At 42.9% G+C, this 22,485-nt stretch overlaps 1 protein-coding gene across 1 annotated transcript; it reads right to left on the reverse strand.

Moving 5' to 3' along the window:
* Positions 1-20,356: 20,356 nt before the first annotated feature.
* LOC140759588 (metacaspase-4-like) lies at positions 20,357-21,943 on the reverse strand. The gene is made up of 2 exons (XM_073096191.1): positions 21,461-21,943; positions 20,357-21,388 (listed from the first exon to the last, which is right to left on the reverse strand). The coding sequence occupies exons 1-2, from the start codon at positions 21,804-21,806 to the stop codon at positions 20,526-20,528; spliced, it is 1,209 nt and encodes a 402-aa protein (XP_072952292.1). The 5' UTR covers positions 21,807-21,943; the 3' UTR covers positions 20,357-20,525.
* Positions 21,944-22,485: the final 542 nt, after the last annotated feature.

Raw genomic sequence — 22,485 nt, forward strand, 5'->3', positions numbered from 1 at the left:
GGTAAGAAAAAGAGAAAGAGAGAGAGAGAGAGATAGAGAGAGAGAGAGAGAGAAGAAGAGAGAAGAAGAGAGAGGAGGAGAAAGAGCTCACCGGCGCTCGTGGAGGTGGCGGCGGTGGCGATAGTCCAGCCTCGGCGAGAGAGAGAGAGAGAGAGAGAGGTTTAGAGAGAGACCAACCGGGAGAGAGAGAGAGAGATTTAAAGAGAGAGAGGGAAGGCGGTGAGGGGGGGGGGGCGGTTTGCGGCGACGCCGGGGCCCGCCGCGGCCAGCTGGTCGCAGCCCATTGGCTGCGGCAGCGGCAGCGGGCATGTGGCGCCCCCACCACGCAAGCTGCATGCGCAGCTTGCATGGGCACGAGGCCGGCCACAGTGTGGCCGGTCGCGTCATGCCCAGAATTTTTTTTTTTTTTTTGATAGATTGGGTTGTTACACCATAAGATGAACATGGACACGTAACGCTGCCTTTCCTGCACGGGCACCGAAAGGAAAGAGGAACAAGCACACGTAATGCTGCCTCCTTTATCCTCTTTCGCGAATCCAAATATGTTAAAAACTATTGAAGCTTTAGAACAGACTTTCTCCATCATCCTCGTCCAAACCATTGAAACCTTGAGCCAAATCATCACATAATGAAAATTTAGTTTGTTACGGGTGATTCGAGTACATGAGGCACCCAAATCTTCCACGCTAGAACCCTCCATGATGGTTCTACCAGTCGACCAAGGACCACGGAAGGAGACCATGCCTCAATCGAGGCAAGGTGGGCCTTGATAATAAGCATGATATGTACAAAGATGATGATGATCCCTATATTAAGAGGGATGAAGAGGAAGGTCGAGAAGCTAATAGATTATATTGGATAAATTATGTATGGCTAGAGGAGCACCCACCTTCAATTAGAGCTAGAGCAAGATTTGATCCCAACCGCGATACTAGCATCTGTGGACGCACTATTCGGTTGGAGTTTTTGTTTTTTCGACATGGAGATCTAGCAGATTGGCTCTACTGTGCCAAATAATTCTTCATATTCAAAGGCACGGAGGAGGACAAAAGGGTTCTCCTTACATCTTTCCACCTCGAGGATGTGGCACTACGGTGGTTTCAGTCAGCTACAAATAGTTTGGATCATTCACCATGCCAAATAATTCTCCATCTTCCATGGGCAGAGTTTCACCATTTGGTCTACGAACAATTTGGATCGTCGGGGTACAAAGATTTGATGCTATGTTGATGAAGATGGCCCAAAGGACGATGGTGAGGACATACCAAGAAGAGTTTGAGTGGGTGTCTAGTTGATGTGTACCACTTGGATGGATCGTCAATCAAAGCCACTTTTATTGCCAGATTAAGGGAAGAAATTCAAGCCGATGTATGTGCTTTGCGACCTTTGAACTTAGGGCAAGCAGTGGAGGATGCCTTGCTCATGGAGGATAAACATCAAGCACTTAGTGGGCACTTGAGGCAACCATGGATTAGTAAGCTACAACCAGAGTCGATGCATGCACTTGATGACTCAGATTACCTTCATGCAGCTAGACAACGATCATCTTTTCTCATTTCTAATGATGTGAGAATAGCTCCTAGGACCACTGTAAGGATTCTCACACCTACCTTGGAGGAGCAAAAGGCAAAGAGGTAGTGCTTCAAGTATGACGAGAAGTTCATCCCGGGGCACCTTTGTGCACGGTCAACCGGTACAATGATGTTGATTTATGGAGAGACCGAGGAGGAGCCAAAGAGATTACTACTAAAGCGTGAAGAAGGAGGTTCTAGTGAAGTGGCATAGGCGGATCATTGACGAGGCAACGTGGGAGATGAAGGATGACTTGATGGACTGTTTCCTCACTTTGCATCTTGAGGCAAGGTGAGGGAAGCATGGTGGACTGTTGTGGTTTTTGATTTAGGTGCATAGTGGACATAATTAAACCACTTCAAATTGTATCAATTTATGTCTATGTTTTAAAAAAAATAAGATAGTTTCTGGTATATGTGGAAAAGCAACCTCTTTGAATTATTAATCATTGGAACTTGTTTCTTTCATCTAGGCTTGAGTCAACTCCTCCCTCCTCCTTCCTCGCCCTCGGAATCCAACCCAAGTTCTTGTCTATGGCTGAGGATAATCCTCCGTTGCATCTCCTTTCTCTCTCTAGCGAAAAGTGAAGCTCCCTTCTCCTATCTCATCTTGTTCAAAACACTAACTCATCCATCATACTCATCATCATATTCTATAACCCACACCATCTCATTCATCTCCTCCACGTCCTAAGGTCTTCCCCACACTCATAGGCCTTCCACCATCCATCGACGACCTCCATCCCGTTGATCCGTAGGTTCCACGTTTCACGTCCATCTCGCAACCATCTGACCTTTGGTCAATATTTTCACCATAACTCTTGATCTATTCATCCGATCAACGTGATTTTGATTTCGTTGGATCCCTGACTTCTAGGGGAAACCTACCAGAATATTAGATCTTTTGGACGGTTAGATTGATCAAAATTTATCTCAAAATATCTAGCTCTAGATCTATTCTGATCCAGTGGAGTATTTTGGTAAAACCTTAATATCTAGAAATCAACATATCGCCCTAGATCCCACAAATCCTATTCTAGAAAGCTGACTCAGAGATCTATCTTCCATCCAAATTTGATAAGTATCCACGATCGGATCATCGGTAAATCAGCCTGGAAGATACGACTTTATTTAGATCCAAATTAGACCTCAATCATCATCTATTTCAAATTCTTTCCTATATTTCCTTAAATATCCTTCCATATCTTCCCTATTCCCTTCCATCATATTTCATCTACCATTCATAGTCATTCCATCTCCACCATTCATCCTTAATCCTCCATAATCCACCTAGGATCTCATGCTTCCATCCACGGATCCATTAACGGACTCCCCTGATGTTTGTCTACTTATTTGATGATATCTATAGATCCTACCATCCGATTTCCCTAAAACTAGATTTGTTGGAAAGATCTTTTCTAGGGCTATAAAGTAGCAAATTTACATCAATCTGACAAATTTTGGACTCCTTTTCCAAAGTTCTGTGCCAAATCCTGTCAAGATCTAAAAAATGGGATAGATCTAATCTTAGTCCAAGGGGAGATCGTATCATCCCAACCTCAGATCGTTCGAATGGTTGGATTGATCTCAACTACCTTTGCAAGTTCCATACTGAGTTCCACCTAGATTATTAAATTGGATAGAAAATTATCTTCACCAAAAGCGACCATAACATACTATTGCCTTTTAACAAAAAAAAACACCATCTAATAAAATATGTGTTCTTCATGTGCATTAGATCCACATGATTCTCACATGATACCCCATTTATCAATATTAAATAAAATGATACAACTAGGGCCAATCTAGTCATTTGGCTGACCAAATAGGGGTCGAAACCCCTTATTCCAATTAGTTTATCTTTTTTTGCAATTTAGTCCTCATATTAGGATCATTTTCTTTCAACTTTAGTTGATTTGAGTTGATGCGACTATGCTAGCCAATTGATTTGTATCTCTTGCCAAGCTTCATCCTCAGCCATGGTCATTGCCACCATTACTCTTTCCTTACGTCTGACCGCCCCTCTCATCCCTATAGAGAGTTGGTCCCCTTCTTCTCCCTTCTCTAGCTTTACACTTTATCCCATTTACCACAGTCATTTTCCACCTTTCATAACCCTAACCCTAGCTATAACTCCATTTTCACCATCCATGTTCATCTCATCACCATTGACTTTTGGTCATTCTACCCATCCTAACTTTCGATCTACTAAGTCGGTCGACAAGATTCGGTCGACAAGATTTCGATCTACACATAATCAAATCTTAGTTCTTTTGGATGGTTAGATCGATCAATATTGCTCCCAAAAGTTTCTTATCTAGATCTGTCAAGAGCTGCACCTTGTTATGATCTCACCTACCCTGATCGGATTGTAACAACTTAGTATTAGAGCAGGTCAATCCTCGGACCACATACAGAGATGATGACCACCAAATCCAAGGCACTGAGACGCATGATGGAGGAAGCAGTACTAGAGACATCAATGTGCGGAGAGGAATGAGGGGAAGCTATCGTCCAAACACAAAAGCAAGGGAGTGTGATACAGTCCATATTTGCTCTTAACTATATAGACTCTCATGGGGGAAATGGGTAGGACTATGAACCAAAACCATGAAAAACCTATCGAGCTCCTCACCCCATCATTTGCTGCTCGAATAGAGGCCACCAATCGCAACCGCGCCCCAAAGCCACAGATGTCGATCATGCCCATCCCTACGAAGTTGAGTCCGATGACTAGAATGGTGCCGAGATTGTATGAGGGAGATGATGCCTTTCGGATGCTGGACTTGTGTCTGAGACCAAGCACAAGTTGGAGGAACTGCGACATCGCACACCGAGTCGAAGGTCACCAAACCAACAAATTGTGATGCACTCACCCCCCGGATCAATTGGGTTTGTGTTTGACCTAAACTAAGAGAACAATGTGAAAGGTCAAAACAAACAATTCAATTTCCCTAAATTTAAAAAAGGCTATCCACTCGAGTGGATCTTCACAGTGGAGAAATTCTTCTAATTCTAAGATGATACATACCAAAATCAGCCTGAACCTCCATTATCGGGTCTAGGCGTTCGAACACTAGTTCCCAAGAGCAGAAGGCCTTCTTGGGCATTCAAATGCCCATAAACCTATTTGAATGCCTGACGATGAATACTATTCAGACATAACTTATTTACATGTTTTTCATGCTTTAGGACTCTCTAATTACTTTGGGACGTGGGTTAGCCTACAAATAGGTGTTGAGGCACCCCTTCGAGTTATGCATTGATTAGTTTTAAGAGTATTGATCTCTATCTTCATCTCCCTTGCTCTCTAACTCCAACTTTTCGGCCATTGCTTTCTTCCTTCTTGACTGAAGTAAGAGTATTGATTGCCCCCCTTGACCTAAGAAATGATCAAAGTTCTCCCTCATCTTATCTTTCATTTTATCAAGTTATCATCATCTATGCAATCTGCCCTAGTTTACCATGAATCTTTAACGAGGGTCATCATCTATTAAAGTATGGTCTTTGCACCAACCACTACCACCAGCTTGATCATCTCGCTCTTCTCATTGATTTAATCTACTCACATGCCTAATTTCGTGCTAGGCTCTAATACCAAATTGATGGGATCTAGAACCAAAAGATCAGCTACGGAACAATTCCTTAAGATCTGAATTTATTACAGTAAGCAGTCCCCGCAATTGTGGGAAACTATTTGTCAGATATTCTCCAGTAGTTGGAAAATTACGAAACCAATTGGGTTGGATCCGTATCTTCCTAATCTACAACTTTCGTATTTTACATCCTTCGCAGATTCAAACTGTAGTAGTGATGAAAATATGGAATAACGTGGATGATGGTGGTGGTGACGGGTGAAGTGGATGTTAGGGTTATGAATAGGTATGGAGATGAGAGTGGATTGTGGAAGTGATTAAGGGAAGTAGACAAAGGAAACAAAGTGGTCGAGATCCCAAGGAAGAGGGGTGGCTCGACAGTCGAGGAAGATTAGAAGCGAGGAGAAACCTTGCCAACAGTAGAGGTGGAAGGATGGTGAAGAGGGATGAGGGAGGAGTCTAGAAAGAAGATAGGAGGTAAGAAATCAAGAATCCAATAGCAATATGAAGTTGGTTGCCATCCACATATTTATAGAGGCTAGCCAACAAGTCCTAAAACAATATGAAACCCTAACAAACCAACTAAACCGGTATTTCTTATCTTCTCCAAATACCTTTTGGATTAAGCTTTCGTTTTGTCATAGATATATTCTGAATCTGGAGAAGTCATGAATATCAAAGTTGTATATCTAGAGGTTGTCGACCTTATCTAACTAGTTTGATATTATTTGGATATGTGTCGAATATTCTAAAAATATTTTCCAAAACTGCGCAGAGCTGGATTTAGCTAATTAGATAAAATCTTGACTAAGTGTATCATTTCGCCATCGAAATCATATTCTATGCCTTTCCCTAGTCTAACTACACATAAATTCCAGAATTGAAGTCTAGATCAATTAAACCCCAATATATTCTTTACTAGAGTGTACCACAAGGGACTCCTGAAGATCATAAGGTGATCATGTCACAATTCCACCTAGAGTACACATCACTGCGATGGTTCCACTTGATGAGCTTGCATTATCGATGCCTTGTGCAAATCGTTCGATCTAACCGGTTATGAGAATTTTCACTCTATGCTTAGCAAGGTGTGCCAATAGACAACAGCAAAGTCATACGTAGAAGAGTTTGAGTGAATCCATAGCGTTGTGAGCCACTATGGTTCGATCTTCACCAAAGTGCCTTCCTCCTAGGTCTTCACAATGACACCCAAGTCAACGTCAAGGACCTTAGGATGAGCACAATGGAGGAGATGGTAGAGGATGCACTGCTTATAGAGGAGAAGCATCATGAGTTGAGGTTGCATTAGCGAGTAGCATGGACTAGAAGGGACTTGCGCCAAGCCATTGATGGGTTACGGTACCAAAAGATAGGCTATGGAACGATTCCTTCAAGATCTGGATTTATTATAGGAATCTATCCGCACAATTGTGGGAAAATATACATAAAATATTCTTCTGTAGTCAAAAAATTATGAAATTAAGTAGATTAGATCCACAACTTCTTATTCTACTATTTTTGTATTTACGCCCTTTGAAGATTCGAACTACAACAGGAATAAAAACATGAAATAACATGGGTGATGGTGGTGGTGACGGGTGGAGTGGATGTTAGGGTTATGGAAAGTAATGGAGATGAAGGTGGATGGTAGATGTGGTTAAGGGATAGAGACGAAGGGGAAGAAGTGGTTGAGATCCTAAAGGAGAGGGAAGACTCGATAGACGAGGGAGATTAGACGTTAGGAGAGACTTTGCCAACAGTTGAGGTGAAAGGTTGGTAAAGAGGGAGGAGGGAGATTAGGGTAGAGAGAATAGAAAAGATAGGAGGCAAGAAATCAATAATCCATTCGTATAATAAATTTGGCTACCATCCATACCTTTATAGAGGCTAGCCAAAAGCCCTAATAATAATAATTAACCCTAATCCTACTGTAATCCCATCGATCGCGTTCGAACGCAGAAAAGACGTTCTCTATATGTGTGAATGCAATGTATGCATTTGAACGCGCTCGACTGTGTTCGAACGCACTTTTCACATTATCTGTATTTGCGAAACTAATGCAAGCATTCGCAAGGGCGTTTGAACGTGACCCCTCCTGCCTTCGAACATTGCGTTCGAACGCGACCTATAGGAATTTTATTTTAATAAAAATAAACAACTAATATAGTAAGAAAATATCCTAACTAAATGTATCAGCCTACCATGCTTCCCCCACCTTACTCTCAAGTTGTAAAAAATCGGGGAAACGCTCCAAGATATTAGTTTCCAACTCCTAGGTCACCTCATGGGATGGCTTGCCAAGCCACTCGACTAGAATCTCCATTTCTAATCTAGTACCATGTCATCGTCGATGCCTAGTAAGTACACGAACTAACTCTACAATCTCTATCTCCTCCAATGGCTCCGGTAGAATTGATCCAATGACCTCGTGATCTCCAATCCGCTCCCTCAGCAATGAAACATGGAAGAAAGATGCACTCTCGAACCCTCCGGGAGCTCCAAACGATATGCAACCGGATCAATACGATCTAACACTCGAAACAGACCGAAGTAGCAATGTGCTAACTTCTGGTTTCACATCAAATGTAAAGTCACCTGTCAATACGGTTGCACCCTCACAAACACCCAATTACCAATGTCGAACTCCTGCACCCTATAGTTAAGATCATATCCATGCAGTTTTGTGCAAGTTTAAGATGGGCACGTAACCTCCTCATTGTGGAGTCTATATCCATCAAAGCTAAGTCCATCTCTACCCGATCTGTAGATGCCACTAGATCATATGTGCGTAATGTCGGAGCCGTGCATTCATACACCCTCTCAAATGGAGTCATGCCAATGCTGCTATGGTAGGCGGTATTGTAAGACCACTCCACCCACGGTAAGAACTCTAACCATCGTCTCGGCATCTCTCCAACAAAGCACCTCAAGTATTACTCAACACCTCGATTTACCATCTCGATTTAGTCGTCTGTTAGTGGATGGTAGACTGAACTGAAGTTCAATCAAGTCCCTTGTAATCTGAAAAACTCCATTCAAAAGTCGCTCATAAATACACGATCATGATCCAAGACAATCGTGCATGGCATGCCATGTAAATGAGCAACATTTCTCACAAAAATTTCAGCCACTAACTTGGCTGAAAATGGATGTGACAATATCGAAAAGTGCGCATACTTGCTCAATCTGTCTACCACCACAAAGATAATGGAATGACCACGTACCAACGAAAGACCCTCTATGAAATCCATAGAAATACCTTACCAAACACGGTCCAGTATAGGTAAAGGCTGTAGTAATCCGGCAGGTTTCAATGTGGTTGCTTTAGCCCTTTGATAGACTTCGCAAGCACGGACAAAACTTCTCACATCCCACCTCAATCTTGGCCACGAGCAAATCTGAGATATCCTTTGATAAGTTCTCAAGACACCCACATGACCAGCCTCTGGAGTTTGGTAGAAGTGCTACAATAATTTTTACCGTAATCCATCATCAAATGCATCCGTGGTCCAGCAGCAAATCGCCTCGATTCTCTATCTGTGGATGGCGCTCTAGATCATCGAACACCTCCTGCAACAATCTCAAAATATCTTGGTCAGATGTACATGCATACCTCAACTCGTCAAGGAAGGAAAAGGTAGGAGAAGAATAGGCTGCGAGCTCGGCGATATCAGATTGGTGCGATAGTGCATCCGTCGCTCTATTTTCTATTCCTTTCTTGTATTGAATTTCATAGTCATACCCCAGCAATTTTGTGACCCATCTTTACTGTGTCGGAGTGTGTATACGCTGTCCCATAAAGTATGGAAGGCTCCTTTGATTGGTTCGGATAATGAATTGCCTACCTATCAAATAAGGCCTCCACTTTGTCACCGCATGTAGAATTGCCAACATCTCTCTCGTAAGTCGACAATTGCTAAGATTTTTGTGATAAAACCTTACTAAGAAAGGCAATGGGACATCCTTCCTACATTAGTACAGCTCCTATGCCAACTCCCAACGCATCACATTCCACAATGAACTCTTTGGTGAAGTCCGGTAGTATAAAAATGAGCGCCGTCGTCATTGGAGAAGATAAGGAAGACTGGTTTAGTTGGTTTGTTCGGGTTTTAACTTCGTTGTTGATTTGTTAGGATTTGTTAGAGTTGTTTAATTTAGTTGATGAGTCCGTAGAGTGAGCATCTATATATATGTGGAGGAAACCCTAATTGGATGATGATGATGATGATAATGCTATTGGATTATTGATTTCTTGCCTTCTATCTTCTCTCTAGACTCTCTATCCCTCCTTCTTCACCATCCTTCCACCTCTACTATTGGCAAAATTTCTCCTAACTTCTAATCTCCCTCGACTATCGAGCCACCCCTCTTCTTTGGGATTTCGACCACTTCATTTCTTTCGTCTAGTTCCCTTAATCACATCCACAATTCACCCTCATCTTCATACCCATCCATAATCCTAACATCCACTCCACCCGTCACCACCACCATTACCCACGTTTTTTTGTGTTTTCGTCCTAGTTAAATTTCAAATCTGCGAAGGACATAAATACGAAAGTTGTAGATCAAAAAGTTACAAATCTAACCTAATTGGTTTCGTAATTTTTTGACTACCGGAGAATATCTGACGAATATTTTCCCATAGTTGTATGGACTGTTTCCTATAATAAATTCAGATATTAATGAATTGTTCCGTAGCCGATCTTTTGGTACAAAAACCCATCAAATTGGTATCAGAGCGTATCAATTGCAAATGGCTGTTGCTAAACCAGAATATCCACCATCATAGAAAATACCTACTGTTACGCAAGAGCTACTGCAGGAATTCAAGGATCTCTTCAAAGAGCCTCGAGGACTGCCGCCGACCCGTTGGCACGACCATCACATCCAGATCATTCTAGGGGCTGAATTAGTAAATGTTTGGCCGTATTGGTACCCGCATGTCTAGAAGGAGGAGATTAGTAAATTGATAGTGGAAATGCTAAAGCAAGGGATTATTCAACCGAGTAGAAGTGCCTAATCATCGCTGGTGTTGCTGGATCGAAAGAAAGACGAGAGTTGGTGGTTTTGCGTTGACTACCGAGCCTTGAATGCGATCACCGTTAAAGACCGGTACCCAATACCGGTGATCGAGGAGTTGCTGGATGAACTTACAGGGTCGGCTTACTTCAGCAAACTTGACTTAAGAGTGGTGTACCATCAAATCCGCATCGACCTGGAAGACGTGCACAAAACGGCGTTTCGAACTCACGATGGGCACTATGAATTTTGAGTCATGCCGATTGGGCTCACCAATGCACTCGCTATCTTTCAAGGGCTAATGAATGACCTTTTTCGCCCGCTCTTACGTCGGTACATGCTCGTCTTCTTTGATGATATTCTAGTGTATAGGAGGAATTGGAGTGAGCACTTGCATGTGCGTGAGGTGTTGAATATCTTGCGACAAAACCAGTTAAAAGTCAAGATGAGCAAGTGCCTATGGGGTGAGCCATAAGTGGAGTACTTGGGTCATATAATTTTAGCGAGAGAAGTGGAAGCTGATCTAAGCAAGATCAAAAATATAGCGGACTAGCCGATTCCCACTAATCAGCGAGAATTAAGGGGATTCCTTGGGTTGACAGGGTACTATCGGCGATTCGTTGCCAACTACGATAAAATTGCTGCCTTGCTGACCTCCTTAAAAAAAGAGGGTTTCAATGGACGAGCAAGGCGACGAAGGCTTTTGAAGCATTGAAGATAGCTATGTCTACCACACCAGTTTTGGCTCTACCGGATTTCAACAAGCCCTTCGTGGTGGAATGCGACGCTTCGGGTAAAGGCATTGGAGCTGTATTTATGCAAGAGGGTAGAACCGTGGCTTATATGAGCAAGGCATTGTCGAACCAGTCACGACAGCTATCCACCTACGAGTGCTAAATGCTAGCAATTCTACATGCCGTCACCAAATCATGACCCTACTTGATTGGCCAAGGGTTTACTATTCGCACGGACCAGTGTAGCTTACCTTATTTCATGGAGCAATGTGTGCATACCCCGGCACGACAATGGTGGGTCACGAAACTCCTTGGGTATGACTATGAGTAGTCTACAAAAAGGGGATTGAGAACCGAGCGGTCCATGCCCTTTCACGCCAACCGAACACAAGTGAGCTCGCATCCTTTTCAGCACCAACCCTTCCTCTATTTTCATATATGTGGGGAACTAGTGCAGAGGATCAAGTCATGGTGGAGCTTGAGTCAGAGTTCAATGATTGCTTCCCTAATTCCATACCTTGAGGACAAGGTTGCGAAAGCATGGTGGATTGATGCAATTCGGACTTCACCGATGTTGTCTCGAGTATAGATACATTTTACGGGTGTATTTTATTATTATTTTAGTGTTTAATTTATGGAAAAATAAGTTTTCTGTATGTCGCATTTGTGAACACCTACATTAAGTTCGCAAAAACAAAGAACACAAACTGCGCGTTCGAACGCGATCTTACGCATTTGAACTCCGCATTTGAACGCGGATGGAGTACGTTTGAACGCAATTGTGAATGCCTGTATCAAGTTCATAAATATAAAGAACGCAAAATGTGCGTTCGAACGCGATCGATGAAAATCTACTATTTTAGGGTTAATAATTGCCATTTTTGAATTGTTTGGTTAGCCTCTAAAGGTGTGGATGGCAACCATAGAATCATTATTAAATGAATTGAGTTTTGCCCTTATCTCCTTCATCTTCTTCTCTCTTATTCTTTTGTTCCCCGATGTCGCTGCTTCTAACCTCCCTCGACTAGGCACCCTAGTCCCTTAGGGACGGCCCACTCCTCCCACTCCTCCAATCTATCTATCACCTTGCCCTAACCCCTACCATCACCCATAACCCTTCCACCTCCACATATTCACCGGTGCCACCCCATCGTCGTCGGTCTACCACCAACTATCATCACCTAGGATCTCATGCCTCTATCCACGGATCCAAGGACGGACTCCCTAATATTCATCTACTAATTGGACAATATCTTAAGATCCTACCATCTAATTCACTTGAAACTAGATTTGTTGGAAAGCTCTTTTCCGGGGCTATAACATATCAAAATTTCATATCGATTCGACAGCTACATCTTTCGGGATCTATTTTCAAACTTCTGTGTCAGATCCTATCCAGATCTAAAAATCAAGATAGATCGAGCCTTAGCCTAAGGGGAGATCATATTAAGTTGCCGAACGCAATTTGATCGTTCTCTATCTTTGCAAACGCACTTAGGCATTCGAATGGACACGTTTGAATGCACTTACTAGAAACTTTATTTTCTAAAGAAAATTAGAAATTACACAAGAAATGGAACCACAAGTAAAATCCTAATAGTTCACCATCTTCCACATCTTCAGTTTCATCCAATACCATCACCGTGGCTGTCGATCGAGCATAGTTGTGCTCAAGGGTGATTTTCTCATCATAATAGAAGCACAATCCCTTTTCTCTTCTTTCTACAACCCAGGCTTGTGTTAGTTTTCTCATGGGGACTCGAGGACATCCCCTCAACTCTAATTGTGGTAGTGGAAATGACCTTACACCCATTGTCCTTAGCAGACCTGCCAGCACATGGTGCACAATTGTGGTTTACCGAGGTACTCCTCTAGCCTCCATGGTGCTCCAACCCCCTTTTGCTGCCATCCATAGCTCTCTGAGCTTCTCTTTCATCACTTGAGCTATGGCAAGAGCCTCATGCAAGGTGGCTGGCTGAGTAGCTTTTACATCAGCTTATATGTTCGCCAAAGGTGTTTAACAAACGTACTATTAAGTTGGGAATCCGTCCAGCTCTGAACTCAATTGCTAACACATTTAAACTCATCTTAATACGCCCTCACCGTAGTCCTTTGGGTCAACTTGGTGAGGGCAGCTCGAAAATCTTCATAACCGAAGGGCCCAAACCGGATGCAAATAGTATCAGTAGACTCCTCCCATGACCTGTAGGGCTAAACTCAGTTTGTGGCTTAGTACCATCAGATGGCCATGTCTTCAAGGTGGAAGGATGCTACCAATACCTTTTGTGCATTATGTGTTCTTTGGTACTCCAATAATTGCTCCGCTCAATTGACCCAATTGAGCGGACCGCTTCCGTTGAATGGTGGAAAGTTAAGGTGAACGGTTCCCACATGGACGCCTTCTTCTTCTTCTTCTTCATGTTAGTTGGGCCTCTTTTCTCTTCGGTTCAGTCCAGCAACCCTAGGATGATATCGAGGGGTTGATGGTTTCTCATAGTTTACCTATTCACCATCATCTTTGTGGTGAGATAGAATTGGTACATGGTTGCGGTGAAAAACATGTGTTGATTCGGTACACCTTTCTTGCAACGTGAACAACAAGGGCCTTCTTGGTTGGCCCCTAATGAAACCCTTATAGTCCTGCTCAAGTCTAGCATGGATTGGTGGAGGCTGAGTCCTTTGATGATGGGACAACCTAGGTGCATGTAGGGAGCTCGATTACCGCCATGTTCCTTGGTGTGCCCATGAGGACTTGGGTCATGGCTTCTATCGTTGCTTGCATGGCTTGTTGTGCCTCCATCATGTCTGCAAATATCTTGATCAAATCTGAGTTGATGGAAGAAGCCAAAGGAGAAGTCCTCACTATTGTGCTAGGGTTCGACTCAAATCTAACCATACCCGTGGCTTAATCTACGTTTGAGGTGCCTTCATGGGGTCTCAATGCCATGGGTCTAGTTGTTGGCATGGTGTCCGAGGAATGGTGGCTTTGATACCACTTGTCATGTCCCGAAAGAGACTAGAGATAACCGACGGCAAGATGATGCGCGACTAGGAATTGAACGAGGAGTGAGAAGCTTCAGAATAGAGGGGAAAAGATAGGTTAAATTAATAATTACTTCAATAAAAACCTAATAAGCTACCTTCCACATATTTATAGGATAACCTAACAACCAAACAATTAAGGAAAATAACCCTAATACAATCATTCTCGCTGTGGGCATTCGAACAGCCTCGCGAGGCATTTCAACTATAAAGTCAATGTCTTTGTATGTGTGAACGCAATGTCGGCATTCAAACGCCACATTTGGACAACCCTTTCTAGCGTTTGAGCGTCCATATTAGTGTCTCTGCATGTGCGAGCAAGATGCGAACGTTTGAACACCCTAGCTAGAAATCCTTATATATCAAGAAAAGTAAGAAATTGAATCACAGATCATATTAGTGCACAAGGTGGCTCGATCCAACCCGAATCACATCATCTCCATATATAGGTAGAGACTAACCCAACTAAAACTCAAATTTTGACTCTTATTACAATAAGTAACTTGACTAAGTCAAATAAATAACTTAATCAATTAGACTCAAAATAGCAGGTGACTTAGTTAATTAGGACTCTATCAAAATAGTAGGTGACTTTAATTAGCAAGTGACATACTCAAGATAAGTCAACTTAATTGATTTAGCCCAATATACTCCAACGTGACCTAATTAGGTTTAGATCACATCATTATTCTCCCAAAAATTTTCAATAGCTAGCCGCCAAGTTTGATGCCATATTTCCCAAGGCCTACACTTTATAGTCCAAAAAAATCCCCAATTTGGAGACAAATTAGACTAAAATGAGAAACCTTTAGTGCTCCATCTAAATGAATTAAATTTCATATGTAGCCCAATTGTTCCAAGCCTATCTCGTTTAAACAAACTTCCAACATTGGAAAAGTTTTGCTTTCAAGAAAAAACTATATAAAAGAATAGATCTCACTAGAGGGAGAAGGACGATAGGGCAAATATGGTAGTCACAAATACGTACAAAGCACATACAAGCACAATTGTAGCGCATACACATATACTTAAAATTTTATTATTTATTGAATTAATTACATTTAATAATAATATTTTTGTACTAACAACCTTAAAGTATAAAGGCCATTTTTATCTATTTATCTTTTATATCCTTAATTTTTCTCCAAACACTAACATTTTTCTATTTTTATATTTGACATCAAATATAATAACAATACCTCTATTCTAATTCACAATCAAATACCCAATTTTCTTTAACTAGTTTAAGCCACCTAAATGAAACTAAGAAATTAGTCTGGCATATCAAAACAATCTTGTCTCTTAAAACTTAATTAGGGATGATAGTGTTACTTCAATTTGTCATGCCCTTAATTCGTGTTTTGGTTTGGTCGCATTTGGCATAATACCATTTGTAATACTATTACTTATGGATCCTATAAGGATATGGGCTTACGAGCCTAATAGAAATGATACTTTGGAACAAGTATGGCTCCCATGACCTTGTCATCATCCGTTCATCCATCATGCATCATCCATCTGTAAAATATTTACAAGAAATTTCCAAATAGTACCCTACATTTTTATTATTTTTATCGTCACTTTGACTAACTCACCTTGATCCTATTATATGTCTATGTAACTGATGTGATCTTGATGTCAATGGAAGAGAAGAGGAAGAAAGGGGCTTTTCCTATGGGTCTAGGGGGATATGCTAGACGAGGAGATTAGAGATAGCGTAGCCGTGGTGGGAGAGAACGAAAGAGAAGGAGAGGAGAAGATCTAGGGAAAAGAACTCAATTCATTCAATAATAATTATAAGGTTGTCTTCCACATATTTAGAGGCTAACCTAACAAGCAAAGCAATCAAAAGAAAGCCATAGAAAGAGTGCAGCTTTGCCGATCGTGTTCAAACGTGATCGAGCACGCTAAATGCGTTCACTATGTTTGCGAATGTATGTAGGCATTTGAATGAGGACGATTGAACGTGATTTCTTGCATTCGAACGTGACCATTAGAAAAATTTTATTTCAGAAAGAAATAAAAGAAACTAAGCCAGAGATAACTAGGTCCAATCCCAGTCATACCAATCCATCATACGTTTGCCACCTTGTCCTCAAGGTGTGAAATGAGGAAAATGATCAATGATATCTAATTCAAGCTCCCATGTAGACTAGTCAGATGGGTTGCCATGCCACTCCACCAGGATCTCTGTCTCTAACTGTCCTACTTGACGTCTCCTACGTCTAGCTAGTACACAAATTAGCTCTAGAGCTCTCATCTCTTCAATCGGCTCAGGTATATCCGACCCTACCATCTGGTCGACGCTTACTCAAGCTCACAGCAAAGACACATGGAATATGGGATGCACCCACGATCCCTTAGGAAGTTCCAATCTATATGCAACTGGGCCAAATTGCTTCAATATATGAAAGGCCTAAAGTAGTGGTGCGCAAGCTTTTGATTGCACACTGGTGTGAGCGTCACTTGCTGATAAGGCGGAACGTGCACAAACACAAGATCTCTGACTGTGAACTCCATCTCACGGTGACGATAGTCGTAGATTTGCTTCAAGCGATTTTGTGCCGCTGCCATGTGGGTCCTAAGCCTCCGTAAGGTCGCATCATGATCCATCAACTCAAGATCGACCTCCGTACGCACCACTGTTGTCTTTGGGTCATATATCCGTAAGGAGGGTAAGGGTCTACCATACACTGCTTCAAAAGGTGTCATCCTTATGCTAGTGTGAAACACAGTGTTGTATGACCGCTTTGCCCAAAGAAGCTAATTGCACCATCTCCTCGGATGCTCGGTGACGAAGCACCGTAAATACTGCTCAATGCCCCGGTTAATCACCTCGATCTGTCCATCTGTTTGAGGGTGGTAAGCCGAACTAAGGTTTAACTAGGTCCTTTGAAGTGTGAAGTACTTCGTCCAGAAGTCGCTAATGAAGACTCTAGCACAGTTAGACACGATCGAGGCGGTTAGACACGATCGAGGGCGTCATGCCATGAACCTTGGCCTCGTTGCGCACGAACACCTCTGCAACTACCTTTGTTGAATATGGGTGTGCTAAGGCTGAAAAGTGAGCATACTTGCTCAGCCTGTCTACCACGATGAAGATGATAGAATACTCTCTTAGTGGAGGTAGCCCCTCAATGAAGTCTATGGAGATATCTTCCCAAATGCTCTCCAGAACAGGCAAAGGTTGTAGAAGTCTAGCTATCCTCAAGGAATCGATCTTTGCCCGTTGACAAATATCATAATCTCACACGAATTTCTTTAGTTCCTTCATCATTCCAGCCCATGTACAGCTCTTTGAGAGTCTCTTGTAGGTCCTCAAGAGGCCCTCGTGTCCCGCCTTCGATGTGGAATGGAAGAAATGCATGAGTTGCTTCTACAAGGCATCATCACAGAGTACCTGGATGCACTCGTGATCTAACAGCAGTCCTCCTCTACTCTCAAGATCAGGGTGACTCATGGGATCACTCTCTAGCGCGTGTATCAACCTGGACACATCCAGATCTATGACGCTGGCAGTCCTCAAATCAGCAAGGAAGGGAAATATAGGTGTTGAATAGGCTGCAAGCCCAATGAAAGCGGGCTGCCGCAAGCCACCACCCTGTTTTCCATCACTTTCTTATACAGCAACTCATAGTTGTATCCTAGCAGTTTGGTGACCCATCTCTGCTGTGCCGGAGTATAAACCCGCTACCCTATGAAGAATGGCAAATTCCGCTAGTCCGTTTTGATCACAAATCGTTGTCCGATCAAGTATGGTCTCCACTTGATCACTGCATGTAGGATAGCGAGCATCTCTTGCTCATATGCAGAAAGCTGTTGTGACTTCTCCGATACCCGATCCTTGACGGTGATTGCGATCAGAGCGCGATAGTCCACGCAAAAATGCCAGCTCCCATCCTTTTTTCACACCAATAGTACCGACGATGAATAAGAACTTTGATTCGGCTGGATAATACCCTGCTCCAACATCTCAACAACCAATCTCGATATCTCCTCCTTTTGGATGTGAGGATAACAGTGGGCTGAATGTTAGCTGGTTTCGCCCCTAGAACAATCTTGATCCTATGATCGACGTGTCTCACGGGTGGTAGTCCCCGTGGAGCCTCAAATAGGGCAGCAAAGTTAGTCAACACAAGCTCCAAATCATCACATGTACCTAAGCTAAGAAAGGTCTCAAGTTTGGTTGGTGCAATCTAGAGGAAGTACGATGGCTCGCCAACTCGGGGAGCTCCAATCAGTGGTTGGAAAGTGGGGCTTGGTGGCGTCCAAACCCCTTCAAGTTGTACGACCCGTCTATCTCGCCGAAAAGTGAGCCACATTTTTGAGAAGTTGAAGGTCACTAGACTAAGGCTCTGTGGCCATTGGGTACCTAAGACCAAATTCGCTCCTCGAAGAGCCAATGGATACAAATCCACAATTAAGTTGTAGCCTTGCACCCGGATGGAGATGCTCCTACAAATGCTGTCAGCCTTTTGGTGTCGTCACCGATAGTCACCTCGAAGCCGACGGTGGGTTCCACCTCAAATCCAATTTTCCGTACGAGCCGCTCATCCAAGAAATTATGCGTGCTTCCTATGTCGATGAGGAGGCGCACACACTGTTTCTTGACTAGTCCGTCCACTCATAGGGTCTTCAAGGCACTCATGCAAGAATAAGCATATGCATGGATATCTCGGCTTAGTATGCGCTCACGAATTGATACCAATGTAATACTACGCCTTCCAAATGGAAGCTTGCCAACAACACCTTGGCATCTTCCGTTGTTCCTTGATAAATAAAAAATTGTTTAGTATGAAAAATCCAATCCAAAGGATTACCTCCTTAGAACTTAGGGTACTTGAGCCTCGTCGTTCTACCGTGGATAGGATTACCGCACCCTACATCATACACGAGTTCAAGTCCAATGGTAGGACGATATAGAATCGATACATCATTTTCTTGGCGCCTTCGATCATCTCTCTCGTTGTGCCAACTGGGATCATCCCGATTTAACCAACCTACATCCACTTCGATGCGGTTGGGACTTAGATCTGGACGTGCCTACTTTGCACCCATCGGTAGATCATAATGGCCTTGGTAAGGTCCTTTAGGGCCGTTGGGTGGTGGCAGCAAGGGTTCGTTTTGGGCAAGGGTTGGCCTAGCTCCTGGATGAGGCAACACCGTCACAGTTGGATTTGTTGGCGCTGGAATTTCTAGCATGTGCACGATGGTTGCGAGGTTCCATAGCTCTTCCCTCATGCCTCTCATCTCCTCCTACTGCATCCGTTGTAGATCCATCATATGTTGGATCCATATTAGGTGCTGAACTAGTCGAGGTCGTGCTTGTGCTAGCATCTGCTCTACCCGCCGGCATCAAGGGCGTATTAGGTTCGATCTCCATGGATACCCCCATTGCGGTGCGTCGATTGGCCATTGCTCTTGTGGTGGTCATGCATTTAAGAACCGGTGGCTTTAATACTACTGATACGATCTTGATGTCAATAGAAAATATTTAGGTATAAAGGAGTGTAGAAGAAGAGGAAGAAATGGGCCTTTCTTATGGGTCTAGGGGAATATGCCAGACGAGGAGATTAGAGACAACGTAGTCGTAGTGGAAGAGAACGAGAGAGGAGAGGAGAAAATTTGGGGGAAAGAACTCAATTCATTTAATAATAATCATAAGGTTGCCTTCCATATATTTAGATGCTAACTTAACAAGCAAAACAATCAAAAGAAAACTCTAGAAAGAGTGCAAATTCTTCGATCGCATTCGAAAGCGATCGAGTGCGTTCGAATACGCTAAATACATTCACTATGTTTGCGAACGTATGCAAGCGTTCGATCGGGGGCGTTCGAACGTGCTAAACACGTCTGCTATATTTGCGAACATATGTAGACGTTCAAACACGATTCCTTAAGTTCGAACGCAACCATCAGAAAAAATTTTATTTTCGAAAAAGACAAAAGAAACTTAACCTGAGATAACTAGGTCCCAATCCCAGTCATATCAATAACTCTACTTATTATATTACTAAAATACTCGTGAAAATAATTATGATCTATAACCACACTAGGCAAATTCTTTCTAAACCATACTTGATTCTAATCCTTCCCACCAATTAAAAATCTCTAATATATTGAATCACCCTAAAATGTAATCTAGGTATTTTAAAAATTGCATGTTATATTTTAACATGATATATCTTTATTGACTCCATTATGTTTGAAAAAGGAGGGTTAAGTTAATTTAGAATATTATATAAAAATAATAAGGAAAAATGAAGGGTTAAAGTTATTAAAACCCTAAAAAACAAGCTAATAAGGAAATATTGAAAATGTGAGCTGTTATTATCCTAGAGTAACATTCATGAACATAACATCCAGTACAGACAATTCTATGAGACAACCGCAGTAACTTCATCAAACCAAGTTTAATTAAGAGATGTTCATAACGAGTTATTCCACAACAAACCACAACCCGTAAGAAAGCAAAGAAGAAAATGCAATCACTCATCACATAGGAGATAAAAGAAAAGAAAGCAGCAAGGAAATTGAGTGAATGAAAGGATATGATTCCCCTATCAGCAGACAAAGGGAACATCAACATGTTCATCACTGCAGTAAAGCCCAGGGCGCTGTGTGAATCCTTGCTTAGACAGGATCTTCCGAGCCTTCAAGACAAGCTCCTGATTGGTAACATCACCGTCGGCTTCCGCAAGAATCGTCTGGATCGCATTGCTAAGAGCTCCATACGCTCCTTGCGGGCTATTCGCATCTGCAGACGTTTGATCGGTCTGGCAGCCACTGATCAGGATACCAGCATCTGGAAATCTTCTCTGCTTTGTTCCGGCGTAAACCTCCTGAGTGCTTGAGACCTCTGTCTGCAATGCTGGCTTCACATACTCTTCGTCGTTCTCGTCTAACTTGTTTTTCAAGAATTCTTGTGCAAGGCTTCCAATCATGCCCATGAAGCTGCCCCCCTCGCCGTTGTTCCCCGCCTGGAGCTTGTTTAGAAGGACCTTCATGAACTTCTTGATCTTGGGGCTTGCGTCGTCGCCGAACATGTCGAACAGGGTCGGTCGTATCTTCCCCACGTCGATGTCTTCTTTGCCCGTCTTCTGCTTCAAAATTTCGATCAGTGTGGAAAGGGGAAGAGAGCGATTCTTTCCATTTTGATCCTCTTCTTCCTCCTCGGTTTCATGGCGGTGGCGTTCGTGCCGAAGGTGGATTCCTCGGGATTCGAATGCATCTTGAACCGTCTTTTTCAAGAAGGATCTGAAACCAAATTGGGAATCGGAACTTTCGTCTTCCTCGCGACGATTCATGCTCTCTCCGATTTGCTCCTTGGATTTATCAAGCAACCCGCCGCTATGGCAGGAATCGGAGACGATTGTAATCCGGCAGCCCTCCGGGACTTTGTCCACAAAATCTCTGAAATCATCATCTAACATCGAATTCCATTTAATCCTAACATGTTTGATAAGAAATTTGGGCATTTTTAAATAATTTTATCTACCTGTAATGAGGTTCATATCGCAGGGGACAATGCACTCGTCGTATCCGGTATCGTCCTCCTCTCCGGTCTCCGCAGGGAGACGGGTGCCATGGCCGCTGTACTGAAAGAAGAGGAAGTCCCCTGGCTCGGCCGAAGCGATGAGGTTGGAGATAGCGCGGCGGACGTTGGCGCCGGTGGGCTGGGGGTAGGAATCGTCGGTGTCGATCAAGACGACGATGTCTTCCTCCGCGAAGCCGTAGCGATCGATCAGGCAGCAGCGCATGCGCTTCACGTCGTTGATGCAGCCTTTCAACTCCGCCTTCGTGCCCGGGTAGTTGATGCCCACCAGAAGAGCCTTCTTCGCCATCTCCGACTGCTTATGATTAGATCGGATCGCGAGTCTTCTCGTTTCTTTCCCTTCTGTTTTTGGTTGGTGTATTTATTTCGGTTTCTATTGTTCCGTGGCCTGGGTTTGGAGGATTGACTTTTTGTTGCAGTGGCTGTGTCGGCATCGGATTAGCTTTTAGTTTATTAATTTCTGAGAGCAATTGATATATGCTCAGTAGCTTACTGTATAACAATAGGGAGATATTTAAGATACCTACCTAATATAGGTTTGTCTCTTTTCTAAGATAATATATGTTGTAGTTCTTCATTGGTGGTATTTAGAGGATGTGTTGAATTTGTTGAAGTAAAACCAGTTAAAGATTAAGTAGTCCAAGTGCCTATAGAGAATACCACAAGTGGAGTATTTAGGCCACATCATAACAGCGGAAGGAGTGGCGGCATATCCTCAAAAGGTGGCGTGCATGATAGCTTGGCTGATCCCTACTTCCACCATAGGATTGAGCAGCTTCTTGGGGCTGACCATATAGTATCACCGTTTCATCGCCGAATATAGCAAGATCGTTGCTCCTCTCACTTCTTTGCTGAGGAAGGACTCTTTTAGATGGATGGAGGAAGCCACTACAACCTTTGAAAAATTGAAAACCGTAATGACAACGGTGCCCATTCTAGCTCTACTAGACTTCACCAAAGAGTTCATT

Source organism: Typha angustifolia, chromosome 4 (genome assembly GCF_048772165.1).
Source record: "Typha angustifolia cultivar Huaian chromosome 4, ASM4877216v1, whole genome shotgun sequence".
Lineage (NCBI taxonomy): Eukaryota > Viridiplantae > Streptophyta > Magnoliopsida > Poales > Typhaceae > Typha > Typha angustifolia.

What these genes read in the sequence shown, in the direction of transcription:
- LOC140759588 (XM_073096191.1), bottom strand. Translation starts at nt 21,806, where the DNA reads ATGGCGAAGAAGGCTCTTCTGGTGGGCATCAACTACCCGGGCACGAAG. An exon ending in CGATATGAACCTCATTACAG is followed by an intron (nt 21,389 to 21,460) that starts GTAGATAAAATT and finishes ATTCGATGTTAG; the next exon opens with ATGATGATTTCAGAGATTTT.